This window comes from Vombatus ursinus, unplaced genomic scaffold (assembly GCF_900497805.2).
Source record: "Vombatus ursinus unplaced genomic scaffold, bare-nosed wombat genome assembly UNPS02014820.1, whole genome shotgun sequence".
Classification (NCBI taxonomy): domain Eukaryota; kingdom Metazoa; phylum Chordata; class Mammalia; order Diprotodontia; family Vombatidae; genus Vombatus; species Vombatus ursinus.
In genome coordinates this window covers 121,502-134,380 of record NW_020954598.1, presented here as the reverse complement: position 1 = coordinate 134,380, position 12,879 = coordinate 121,502, and the positions used below count along the sequence as shown (strand labels likewise).

Here is a 12,879-nt window from a genome sequence, read left to right as displayed (position 1 = left end):
AATTGTTGAAGAGAGCAGGTTATAATTCTTAAAGAATGAGAGAATTTTTGAAAGTGCTGAGTGGAAGGAGTAAATTTGGGTTCTCTCTCCACTGGTCAGAGAGTGTCAACCTCAGCCCTGAGACCAGGCAAATGTCTCAGACTGGGGTTGGGGGGAGAGACAGGAGGTATAATTTACTGAGGGGGCCAGGACTTTGTGGGGAGAGGAGAAGGTAGCTTGAGGGGGAATTCTAGAAACTGACGCTGCATGATGTTACCGGGACAGAGGAAAGAACCTCTCCCCCTGCACCCCAATCCTACCTTAGGCTGTTGGGTAAATATCCTCTGGGCATTCTGGTAAGTGGAGATCTGGTGTTGAGGGAACTTGAGTTCAAATCCTCTTTTCTTCCCTCTGCTAGCTGCGCTACCTTGGACAAATTTTTCTGCCTCAGTTTCTTTTCTAAAAAGAGGAGGTTGGGCTTGGTGATTTCTGGGGTCCTCTTCCAGCTCTAAGTCCTATGATCAAACTTGTCATTTTTCTCCCCATGTTCACTGCTGTGTTTTCCTCCTTTCCCAGGAAGCCAAGATGTCTTACAACACCTTCAGCGGGGCACCCCGCTTCCTCACCCGACCCAAGGCTTTCCTGGTGTCAGTGGGCAAAGATGCCACCCTGAGCTGCCAGATTGTGGGCAACCCTGTACCGACGGTCAGCTGGGAGAAAGACCAGGTGCCCGTGGCCCCCGGCGGGCGCTTCCGTATGGCCGAGGAGGGTGACGTGTACCGCCTGACCATCGTGGACCTTACCCTGGAGGACAGCGGCCAGTACATGTGCCGAGCCCGCAACTCCATCGGAGAGGCCTTTGCGGCCGTCAGTCTCCAGGTGGGCGAGGACACCATGCGAGCTGAGCTGGCTCCCTACTTTCTCCTGCGGCCAACATCGATCCGGGTGAGCGTGGGAGAAGATGCCACCTTCCGCTGCAGGGTGCAGGGCAGTCCCCCGATGTCTGTCAGCTGGACGAAAGATGGCCGGCGGGTGGGCGAACCATCGTCCCCCGATTTCCACCGAGTGCAGGTTGAGGCTAAGGGTGAAGACAGCTCCCTGCGGATCCGGGGTGCCCGTCCCCGAGATGGAGGCACCTACACTGTCTTGGCAGAGAACCCTATTGGGTCTACCAGTGCCGCTGCTGCCCTCGTGGTAGACGAGAAGGCCCTCCTGGGTCCCAGGGCTGCTGATGCCTCCTCTGGGACGACTGCCCTGCTCAGCCACCTGCAGAAGCGGAGGGAGGAGATACGGTCGGAAGGCACCGGTCTGAGCTCCGGTTTGGGGCGCTGGACCAGTGGGGGCACACGCACGTGCACTGTGACTGAGGGCAAGCATGCTCGCCTGAGCTGCTACGTAACTGGGGAGCCCAAGCCTGAGACTATATGGAAAAAGGACGGGGAGGTGGTGGTGGAGGGCCGGCGGCACATGATATATGAGGATAAGCAGGAGAACTTTGTTCTTAAGATCCTCTTCTGCAAACAGACAGACAATGGGCTCTACACGTGCACAGCCTCCAACCTGGTGGGGCAGACCTATAGCTCTGTGCTGGTGGTGGTGAGAGGTGAGTGAGTGGGCTTTCTAAGTCCCCTTTGAGACAGCCTGGAAAGGAGTCCTGGCCTGGGAGTCACGAAGCCTAGAGTTAAGTCCCAGCTCTGACACTTAGGTCCCTTCTCTCATTCACCTCCGTTAATAATACTTATAATTTCTCCATCACAGAGTTGGTGTGAGGAAAGTACTTGGTAGGCAAAGCCCCAGAGAAATGGGAATAATTGTAATTTTTCTACCCCTGTCCCTCCCTCTTTGCCCTTGAGGCCAAACCCCCTCCTCCGATTCTCCTCATCCTCCTCTGTCCCCCTACTCCTAACTCTGTCCCTCTCCCTAGGGAGAAAGAAGAACTGATTCTTTTTATTTTTAAATTTAATTTATTTTTCAAATTCTTTAATTTTGATTTATCAACAATCACTTCCATAAGCTTTTGAGTTTTAAATTTTTCTCCCCCTTCCTTCCCACCTCCCTCCCCAAGACGTCTGGCAATCTGATATAGGCTATACATATACTTTCCTATTAAACATATTTTCACATTAGTGATGTTGTAAGAATTAGAACCAATAGGAGGAACCACCAGAAAGAGGAAACAGAAGAATTGATTCTTTAGCATCCCTTCTCAGTCTTAAGAATTTAGAACCAGTGGTCTTCACTTCTCTCCATCTTGGCCCCACCCAAGAAGTTCTCATACCCTACTTGAGTTAAAAAGACAGCATGGCACGGTTGGGGAAAGCTGCTGGTCTGGGAGCCAGGAAGGCTGGCATTCACTCCTGGTGCCTACACTGGCTAACCATGTGACCCTGGGCCAATTACCTCACCTTGGATTCCTTCTCTGTGAAATAAGGGCAATAATATTTACACTAAATACTTCACAGGCTCATTATGCAGAAAAAGTGGTTTATAAATCTCAAAGAAATGCAAGTTATCATTATTTTTTTTTAGCCCTGTAGGTCACATATCCTGACCAAATATGGGAGACAATGTCAGGGTGACAGTATCCATCACTTCAGATTGAGGAATCAGGCTTCCCCTCTATGAATCACATTGTCTGGGGATTATGAGTCACCCTGGTGACAAGGGAATTATTACCATTCCTCAGGCTGGGATAGGGATTAGGAATGGAGAGGATGAGCTGTGAGTTATTATTAGGTAGGGAATAGATTCTCTCAGCCTCATATAGAACATAGAATGTCAGAACCAAGAAGGATCTCAGAACAGAGGATAGCAGAGTTGGGAAGGACCTTAGGACACAGAAGGTCAGAGTTAAGAAGGGCTTTAGAATGGAGAACATAGGATGTCTGACCTGGAAGGATTCTGAGAACATAGAAAGTCAGAGGGCAGGGAAGGATCTTAAAACGAAGAACATAAAATGCCAAAGATGGAAGGAGGCTTTAGAAATATTTAGGGTAACGCAAGGCACAGAATGTCTGAGCCCTTCCTCCCTCCTGGATCCTGTTGCCCTTTTACTGGATTCAGCCCTCTTTTCCTACAATAGTACTATAGTTCTTTTCCCCATAAAATCTTCCCATTTAACCAAATGTCTGTATAGTTTCCTGGCCTCAGTTTCCCTTACTGTCAGTCTGTAAGAGAAGGCAGAATGGTAATAGAGAAAGAAAGAGGCATATGGTGGTCAGAGCCCTAGACTGGGAAGCAGGAGGCCTGGGTTCTAGCCCTGGCTGTACCCCTGGTTTTTTCATGGGAAAGTCACTCCCTTTCACTGAGGCTCAATTTTCTCCATCTGCCAAATGGAGAATATTCCTTTCCACCTTGCCTACTTCTTAGTAGTTCGATGAAAAGCATGACTGAAATAGGGTTTTGGAAAGAGTGTGGAGGGTGCATTAAGAAGAGAAAGAAATGTTCCTCCTGGGCAGGCTGAGTCCAGCCTCTCGGACTGGGATGATCCTAATTCCCTTCCACAGTCTCTCACCAAGCTTTGACCGCAAGGAGCCATCAAAGTCCATAATCTTACCTCTAGTCTACACCATCCCCTATTCTCCCCTAATACTGACCCTTCAGTAGGTCGTTTGTCCTGGGGTGGAAGTAAGGGTAAGGATGAATAATCAGCCCTGGAAGGCCCGGGAACTCCTGTATGTCACACAGGGAGGAGATACAGAGAATAACAACAATAATAACACAGTTAAATAATCCTTTCCCCACAAATTGTCCTGTGAGGTATTTTTTTTTTTTCATTTTACAGATGAGGAAACTGAGGTTCAGAGTGAATTTTTATAAGTTTTTTAAGTGTCAGAGCTGGGATTAGAGCTCAGGCTTCTGGATGTCAAGACCCCTATTCTCAACGCAACCTCTTTCTCTGTGCTTCTGTGTGTCTCTGTTTCTCTCTTCCTTTCTATCCCTCTCTCTCCCTTTCTGTCCCTTTCCCTTCCTCCCTTAGAACATAGAATGTCAGAGCTGGGAGCATCGTGAGAACGTAGAATACTGGAACTGAGGACCTTAGAATCTAGAATGTCAGAGCTGGTAGGGGGCTTGGAGATCATCAATTATAAGCCCTTTATTTTATGGGGGGAGGGCTTCGTGGAGGAAGGGGGTTTTGAACTGGGTCTTCAAGGAAGGAGGACCTGGATTTTAGAGGGCTTAGCATGCCAGGCTGAGGGGTTTGGTTTTAACTTGCAGGCTGAGGGGGAGGGGCTTTTTGGCTTATAGGGGATCAGCTGTTTTCCAGGCTCAGGCAGGGCAGTATGAGAAGAGGCTGGGGCCCCAGCTGCACGGGGAGGGATTTAGGTGACAAGCCTCAGCCCAGGCTGAAGTGGTGGGATGGGCCTTTGGGAGAGATGGTGAAACTTTCCTTTCCTGGATGTTTTTCTGACAAAGGGCTGTGGGCATCCAGTGTCCTGGGCAACAGTGGGCAGAAAGACAGGGGGAGGGACGGGCGGCTTTGGGAGGTGTCCTGGGAGCAGCACCTGCTTCAGGGATAGCTGAGCTCACATGTCAGGGGTGGGGGTGGATTTGTATCTGGAAGAAGGAAAGAGGGATGGGGCGGAGGAATTGGGAAGGGCAGGGTCATCCCTTAAACTAAAACTAGAAGGTTCAACCCTGGCCCCAAAAGTTTGGGGGCTCAGACCATTGCTTCCACCCTTCTCCAGGAAAGGGCCTACAAAGCAGGACCTCTTCCAACCCCATCTTCATTCAGAATGTCCTCAAGGACGTGGCTCATTACCCTGGTTTGCCTGGGACACGGTCACTCTTGAGAAAAATGCATTTAGCTGTTGTCAAACTATTAAATATACACTCAGTAGTGGGGAGAACCTTGGTCTAGGGGCCAGAAGATTTGGGCTCTAGTTCTGGTTCTGCTATGTGACCTTTTTGAGGAAATCACTGCAACTTTCTGGGCCTCAGATCTCAAAATATCATGTTGGACTAGATCCGGACTTCTTAACCTTTTCTGTGTCCCCGACCACTTTGGTTGTCAGGGAAAGTTTATTGGCTCCTTCTCAGAATCATGTTTTAAAGTAATTAAATGAAATGCTAAATTTCAGTTAGAGGCTAGTGAAAATAAAGGTGTGATTTTTTTCCCCATCCAAGTTTACAGACCCCTTGAGGGACGGGGGTGGACTATGGACCACAGATTAAAAACTCTTGGATTAGATTATCTCTTCTGTCCCTTCTAGCTTGGAACATTCTCTGTTCTAGGTTCTGAGGTCCTTCTTCAGGTCTGAAAGTCTGTGATCTAAAGCTCTGATTATCTGTGCTCTATGTATCCCTTCCAGGCCTGGTGTCTTAAGCACCCTCCAAGCTCTGAGAGTCTAGGTTCTAAGTACCCCCAGAGCCGACATACTCTAATTCTCTGTGTAGTTTTTTATAGAATTTTTTATAGCTAAGTGAAGCTGGTAAAGGTGATGGGCGAGTCACTTCTTTTCAACAGACTCTTCCACAGGGCCCTTAGGCTATATATGGCAGCCTGAGAAGCTAGCCATTTGGGGGAAATTCCCACTAGGGGCTTGTTAGAAATCTGTGGTTTGTTAGGACCCAAATGCAGCTTGAGGTAGTACTGGATTCGAGCACCCTGCCTTGGGTCTCAAGCCTTGATGAAATGTGTATTTCCTTTCTGGGACACCAGCTTCTCTTCTTGGAATCAGTCCAGGGGCCCTGGGTATTCAGATCCAGGGCTCTTTTCACTACTTACTAAATAAACTGTCCATGATTTCTGACCCCTATGGGGGGTCAAGTCTCCAGGATCTCCAGACCTTTCTGGGTTCCTGAGCCAATTTGGCATTCTGGTTTTAGAGACCTTCTGCCCCCGATTCCCACTCATTGGTTCCACTATCTATCTGCCATTGCCACTGCCACCATCTCTGGGTAATCTGGTGTGGTTTCCACTTACCATTTTTCCTCCATTCTGAGTCTGCACATGTCCGAGTGTGAGAGGGTGTTTTCTAGAAGGGGCTAGAGAGCATAATAATACACAAAGGGAAGGTCGTTAGATGTGCTTGCATGAGAAGCCATCCAAGTTATAGATTAGGGTTCAGCTTTCAAAACTCCTAGAGGCAACATCATATAGAATGCTGGATTTGGAATCAAGGGAATCTGGGTTCAAATCCCTTCTCAGAAACTTACTGACCCTGGGAGATTCACTTAATCTTTCTGAGATTCAGGTCCCTCATTCCCCAAATGGGGATAATGCTAGCACCCACCTCTCAGGGGTGTTGTGAGATAACCCCTGTCAGGCGCTTTGCCAACCCTAAGGTGCTGCTATATAAATATGAGCTATTTTTATAAAATGAGGCTAAGGGCCCAAGATTTGATTTCCCCTTCTCTTGGCCTGGCAGCTTCCTTATAACACTGAATAAAAACATTCTTCTCTTCAGAATACCCCCAAGCTGAATTTTGGATTCACCCCACCCTGACTTGAGTTCATTGATCCATTCTCCCAACCCCAGGCTCATTCTCAGTCAGGCCTCCTGACTGGTTGGCAGCCTTGTGGGGTTCCATTCATACCACTGCTGATCCCTTGGCAGCTGAGAAACAGGAGATTTTTGAGCTGGGGGGGACCTCGAGATCACCCAATCCAATTCCTTAATTTTCAGCTGACGGGAGATCTAATTTCACCTCCCCCTCCAGCAAGAGATAAACAAAGAAATACAAACAAGTACATAGAACAGTTTAGGACACTTCAAAATCAGTGATCTAAGCTGATACCTAGGCCAGTTCCCCTCACCCTCCCTCCCTGTGATTACTCCATTCCTGTTAGGCTGTAGAAGCCTCAACCATAAGACTATGGGGAAGTTAATGGTGTGATTGGTGCCCAGTGGGTTTAGTAGTCTGGGAAAGCTTCCTGGTAGGGGGGGATTGATTTTAGATGGAATTTGAAAGGGAGGGAAGAAGAGTAGCTGTGAGAGCAGTCTGGGTAAAGGGATTGAGTGACCTGGAAGAAGGTTTGCTTAGGGTGAGAGACAGAAACTGCCCAGCCTTGTCCAAAAGTGAAGGAAAAAATTAGAGACTATTGGAGAAGCCTACTGGTAGAGATCTGATGCAAAGGTGCAGTCAGTAAGTATTTTTTAAAACAGAAGTAAATGACTTTAATGAGGTAAAATAACACATTAACATTAATTACTATTTAAATCTCTAAAAATTATATCATTTATTTATTTTTGACATTCTTTTCTTTTTATATTTTGAATTCAAAATTTTCTCACTTGCTCTCACCCCGCCTCTCTCCACTGAGAAAGCAAGCAAAATGATATCCATTATATATGTAAAATCATGTAAAACATTTCCAAATAAGCCATATTGCAAAAAAAATAATAATAAAGCAAGAAAGTTGTACTTCAATTTGCACTCAGTTCATCAGTTCTCTCTGTGTGGGTAGATAGCATTTTTCATCATGACTTCTTTGGAATTTTCTTCCATCTTTCTATTGATCAGAGTATCCAAGTCTTTTGCATTTGATTCATTATATTGCCATTACTGTGCACAATAATCTCCCGGTTCTTCTCATTTCACTTTGCCTCAGTTCATATGGGTCTTGCCATGTTTTTTTTTGTTTGTTTGTTTGTTTGGTTTTTGTCGTTTAATTTTTTCCCCTGAAACCACTCCTATTGTTATTTCCCACAGAATAATAGTGCTCACACAATCACATGCCACAACTTTTTCAGTCATTCCCCAATTAATAACTATCCCCTCAATTTCCAATTCTTTGCTACCACAAAAAGAGCTACTAAAATATTTTTGTACATATAGGTCTTTTTCCTTCTTCTTTGATCTCTTTGGGGTACAGAGCTAGTAGTGCTATTGTTGGGTCAAAGGGGTACACCCTGTTTTATAACCCTTTGACCACAGTTTAAAATTGTTCTCTAAAATTATTCAACTAGTTCATAACTCCACCAACAGTTTATTAGTGTACCTATTTTTCCCTCACCTTCTCTAGCATTTGTCATTTCTGATAGGTGTGAGGTGGTACCCCAGAATTGTTTTAGTTTGCGTTTTTCTAATCAATAGTGATTTAGAGCATTTTTCTTATGAAATTATAAGTAGTTTTGATTTCTTCTTCTGAAAGCTGCCTGTTCATATCCTTTGACCATTTATCAATTGAGGAATGGCTCTTATTTTTTTATAAATTTGACTCCGTTTCCTCCATATTTGAGAAATGAGCCTTTATCAGAGAAACTTGCTAAAAAATTTATTACTTCGTAGTTGATTTTAGCAAAATGTAGTTTTCCTGATTATCTTTTTAATTAGGTCTATTTTGGCTTTTGCATTGTCTGAGATCATGGTTACTACCTCTGCCTTTTTACTTCAGTGGATCAATAAGCATTTTTAAAGCATTAATGTGATCATCCTGTGATGGAGAACTCATTACTTCCTTGATGTAGTTGTTTTCATGACTGGGCAGCTCTAATCAGTGAATTTCCTTTACTCTGAGCTGAAATCAGTCTTTCTGTAATTTACTAGCTAACATAATAGCTGATATTTATATAGTACTTTAAGGCTTACAAAATGCTTTACATATAAGCCCTTTGGGCCTCATAGCAATCCTGTGAGGTAGGTATTATTATTATCCCCACTTGACAGATGAGGAAACTGAGGCAGAGGGAGATTAAATGACTTGTCCAGGGTCACACAGTTAGTGTCTGAGTCAGGATTTGAACTCAGATCTTTCTTACTGTAATGCCAGTGCTCTATTCATTGTATCTACCACCTAGTTGATATTTCTACTGTTTGTCCGATTCTCATTTCAGAAAAAAGTCTGATTCCTTTTTTACACAATAGTTACTTCAAATATTTGAAGACAGTGATAACACTCCCTCCTTGTCATCTTTTCTCCAGGCTAAATATTCCTAGTTCCTCCAATCAATACTTTCTTAGAATGGTACCAAATCCGGTCCTAAGCCTGGTCATCCACCTCTGGCCACAGCTTGTCAATGTGCTTTCTAAAATGTGGCATTCCTAACTGAATATGGCACTCTGGAATGTAGTCTGACCAAGACAAAAGACCACAGGACTAGCATGAGCTCTTTTGGCTGCCACGTTACACAGTTGACAAATAGTGAGCCTGAGGTCCACTTGAACCTACAGGTCTTTTTCACTTAAGATGTTTTTTAGATACATCTCCTTTAGCTATCCCTTCTACAATTGATTTTTTGTATCTGAGGGCAGGACTTGACATTTATAGTAAGAACTCCCATTTCTACAGCACCTTTAGGCTCGTGAAGAACTGTCTTCATTATAATGCTGTGAGTTGGGTAGGTTAAGTATTATCACTTCACAGAGGAGGAAGCGATGTCTCAGAGAAAAGGGGCTTGTTGTGGTCACCTAATTAGTACGTGTCTTCAGGCTCAATATTCTTTCTACAGCATCCTGTTCCTTTCTTTCTTTTTTTCTTGCCATCTGGTTAACTCCAGCTTGCCTTTCCAATCTGTTGAGATCTTTTTGGAGGGTGAATCTCTCATCCATGAATGAGTAATCCTGCTTCTAACTTTGTAGATGTACCTATAATGGTTCAGAAAGGCAGTCAAATTGCGCCCTATGTGAAATGTGGGTGTCAGTGCCAAAGGAGGCAATGACTTGGATTATTCTGAGGTGCTGGGCTCAACCAGCAACAGTCAACGCCTTTCCGCAGAGAATTTGGACTCCATTTTCTAGATAACTTCTTCCCAACAGGCAGCTCCTTCAACACACTTTCAGTCATCCAGTATTTAGTAGGAGAGGGCACAAAGAAACTTAAATAAAGACCCACTGTTTGAGGACACCTCTATTCAGCTCCAGCTCCTCCTCTGATGCCTCACTGGGGCCTGGGGGTGAGCCTGGGCTCTAGAAGGTTCTGCTTGCTGAGCACAAAATTTGCCAGATCTGAGTAAGCCTTGAGAACGTGGGGATCGATTATGTGGGTATTATCTGAGGATCATATTAACTAATGCTCATTATACCCGGGTTGGCCACCAGAGGAGAGATTTCTTGGGAAGAGTTTCAGTAGATGGAGTACCTTCCAAGAAAACGCCTAGAGGTGAGAAAGGACAGAACAAGGGATGGAGGACTGCCCAGAGTAATTGAAAACATAGATTCTTTGAAGAAAAGTGATATGAGAAAGGAAAGCTGGCACCAGATTGTGGAGGGCCTTGAATGCCAGGATCAACAGTTATACTTGAATCAATGGGCAGTAGGATATGAGAGGGAAAAGGATGAAGGTTTTAATGGATCAGTGCTGTAAGAAGATTACTCAGTCAGCACATGCAGGACGGATTGATGAGACCAATTAGGTTGTTATGATTCCCCAGGCGGCTTGATGAGGTGATGGTTGGGCTCAAGTATGTGAAGGCCTGTCCTGTGGAAGAGGACTTAGATTTGTTCTTCTGGGTCCCAGAATGCAGGACTAAAAGCAAAAATGGGGGGGGGGGATTGTAGAGAGGCAGGTTTAGGCTTGAAAGAAAGAGAATCATTCTAACAATTAGAGCTGGCCCAACGTGGAATGGGCTGCTTCTGGAGGGAGTGAGAGAGTGAGTTCCCCTCTTGTGGAGGTCTTCAGGCAAGGGTTGGATGGACCACCCAGTAGGGATGTTGCAGACTGGATTATTATATCATTAAGGGTTGGACCCAATGGCTTCTGAGGTTTCTACAAACCCTGGGATTCTCTAAGGGCCTGAACTAGGGTGACATGTGTGGATGTGAGTGCAAGGAGCTAGGAGAGATTCTTAGAAGTGAAGTTGGGAGATAGCACCCTTTGGCGCTCAATGGGAAAGAAATCAAAAGTCTATTCAGTTGAGAATGGAAGTAAATCCACCAATTAGTCAACAAACCCTTTCCTGAGTCAGCCATGATTGAGGGGGGAGGAGAGGAAGAGGAGGACACCAGATCCCTGCCCTGGAAGAGCTCGTGGTAAATTAGGGGCAAGGAGGCCTCAGTGTGGATCTCACCAGCAAAAGAACCAGAGTGTGGGCCATGGATGGCAAGTTCTGTAGGAGCTCAGAAAAGGGAAAGTCTCCGTGTGTTAGGCTGGTCAAGGAAGGAAGGACGTTCCCTTGGGACACAGGGATATGGGCCTTGCCCAGCAGTAGTGGTTCCAGCCTATCTGCCTGCTTTTTCATCCTCCTCCAGTCCAGTGCCCCCAGGTGCCCTGTTGTATTGTCTGCTCTTCTATATTATCTGCATCCTCAGTTTCTCAGAGTCTCTGGGGGCGTCCCTTCTCTCTTGTTCAGGCATTGTCTATCTCCCCATCTCTCTCTCCAATATTGCTTGTGCTCTCTCTCACCATCCCCTCTTCCCTAACTCTCTCCCTCTCCCCCTTTCTCATCTCTTTTTAATCTCTGGGCATCTCTCCTCTTATTGTCTCCTAGGTTCAGACCAATTCTCCAACCATATCTCTCCCTTTTTCTTTCTTCCTCTCCCTATCTCCCCATCCTTTCAGTCTCTGGAAATCTCTCCCCCTCATCTCTCTCTTTTCTTTCCCTTTGTGGATATCTACTTCTCCTTTATCCCAGTATCCATTGTCTGTCAGGCTCTGGACATGTCTCTTTCCACCTAGCTCCCTTATCCATCTCAGGCTCTGGCCATCTCTCCCCAACCTGTTATCTCTCCTGTTTCTCATTTTGTGTGACTGTGTCTTCTTATCTCTCCTTAGCATCTTGGGCTTTAGGCACCTTTCCACTTCTTCCTTTGCCCCACACCCATTTTCAGTCTATCTTTACTCTGTCTCTAACTGTGTGGGTCTCTCCCTTATCTCTTTCCTGTCTCTGGGCATCTCTCTCCTCATCATCTCTCTCCCTCCCTCCCTCCCTCTGTGCTTCACCCCTTCCCACCCCACGATCTCTCAGGATCTGAAAACGCTCAGCACCCACCTCTCCCTCTGTCCCTTCTCCACTTCGCAGCTATTCACCTTCCCTTTCAGTGTCTGAGTGTCTCCAACATAGCTTTCCCAGATCTCACTCTGTACGTGCCAATCTTTCCTGGAACCGAAGTTACAGGAATTTCTCCCCATCTTTCTCTGCCTCCCTTCCCCACTGCCTTCAATCAACGATTTCTCTCTCCTCCTTATCTCTCTCCTCTCAGGCTCAGGACGTCTCTCACCACCCATCTTTATATCCCCAAACTTTCCACCACTGTCCGTCTTACTCTGGAGCCTTTGGGCTTTGAGGATATCTTCTCTCCTCCCCCCCCCTCACTAGGGGTCTTCCCCATCCTGTTAGAGACTCCAGGTGTTTCTCACACTGTCCATTCCCCCAGGGCCTCCCCTCCCTGCTTCAGTCAGTAGGCATTTCTCCTGTTTTTCATTCTGTATGTGTCAGATTCCTGACACTGTGGATGAGTCTGCTTGAACGCAGTAACTCCCCAAATACCATCATCAGCTGAGTTTAGCACTAATGATTCACAAAGCCACTAGCAACACACACAGATAATCACAGACCATTAGAGCTGGAAGGACCCACAGAATCATCCAGTCCAACCCTCTTTATTTTACAGAGCAGGAAACTGAGGACCAGAGTGGGGAAGGTCACACACAGCATATTCCTTATCTTTTTTCTTGTCTCAGCTGAAAAATGGGGATAATAATAGCACCTACTTCCCAGGATTGTTATGAGGATAAAATGAGATGTTTGTAAAGCATTTAGTACACATAGTAGGCCCTTAATAAATCTTTCCTTCCTTCCTTCCTCTTTTTTTCTCCCTCCCTCCCTTTCTTTCTTCCCTTCTCTTTTCCTTCCTTCCTTTCACTTTCCCTTCCTTCCTTTCCTTCCTTTCCTTTCCTTCCTTTCCTAGTTTCCTTCCTTCCTTCTTTCCTTTCCTTTCCTTTCCTTTCCTTTCCTTAGTTTCCTTCCTTCTTTCCTTTCCTTTCCTTTCCTTTCCTTTCCTTTCCTTTCCTTTCCT

The 12,879-nt window shown here is 45.7% G+C and overlaps 1 protein-coding gene across 1 annotated transcript in view; it reads left to right on the top strand.

Annotated features, from left to right (window-relative positions):
- Positions 1–246: 246 nt before the first annotated feature.
- LOC114024241 (obscurin-like) overlaps positions 247–12,879 on the top strand; it is a gene marked incomplete at its 3' end in the record, with an annotated part of 134,013 nt that continues 121,380 nt past the window's right edge. The window contains 2 exon segments of the mRNA XM_027837253.1: positions 247–312; positions 556–1,582. Coding sequence (XP_027693054.1) covers positions 247–312; positions 556–1,582 — 1,093 coding nt within the window.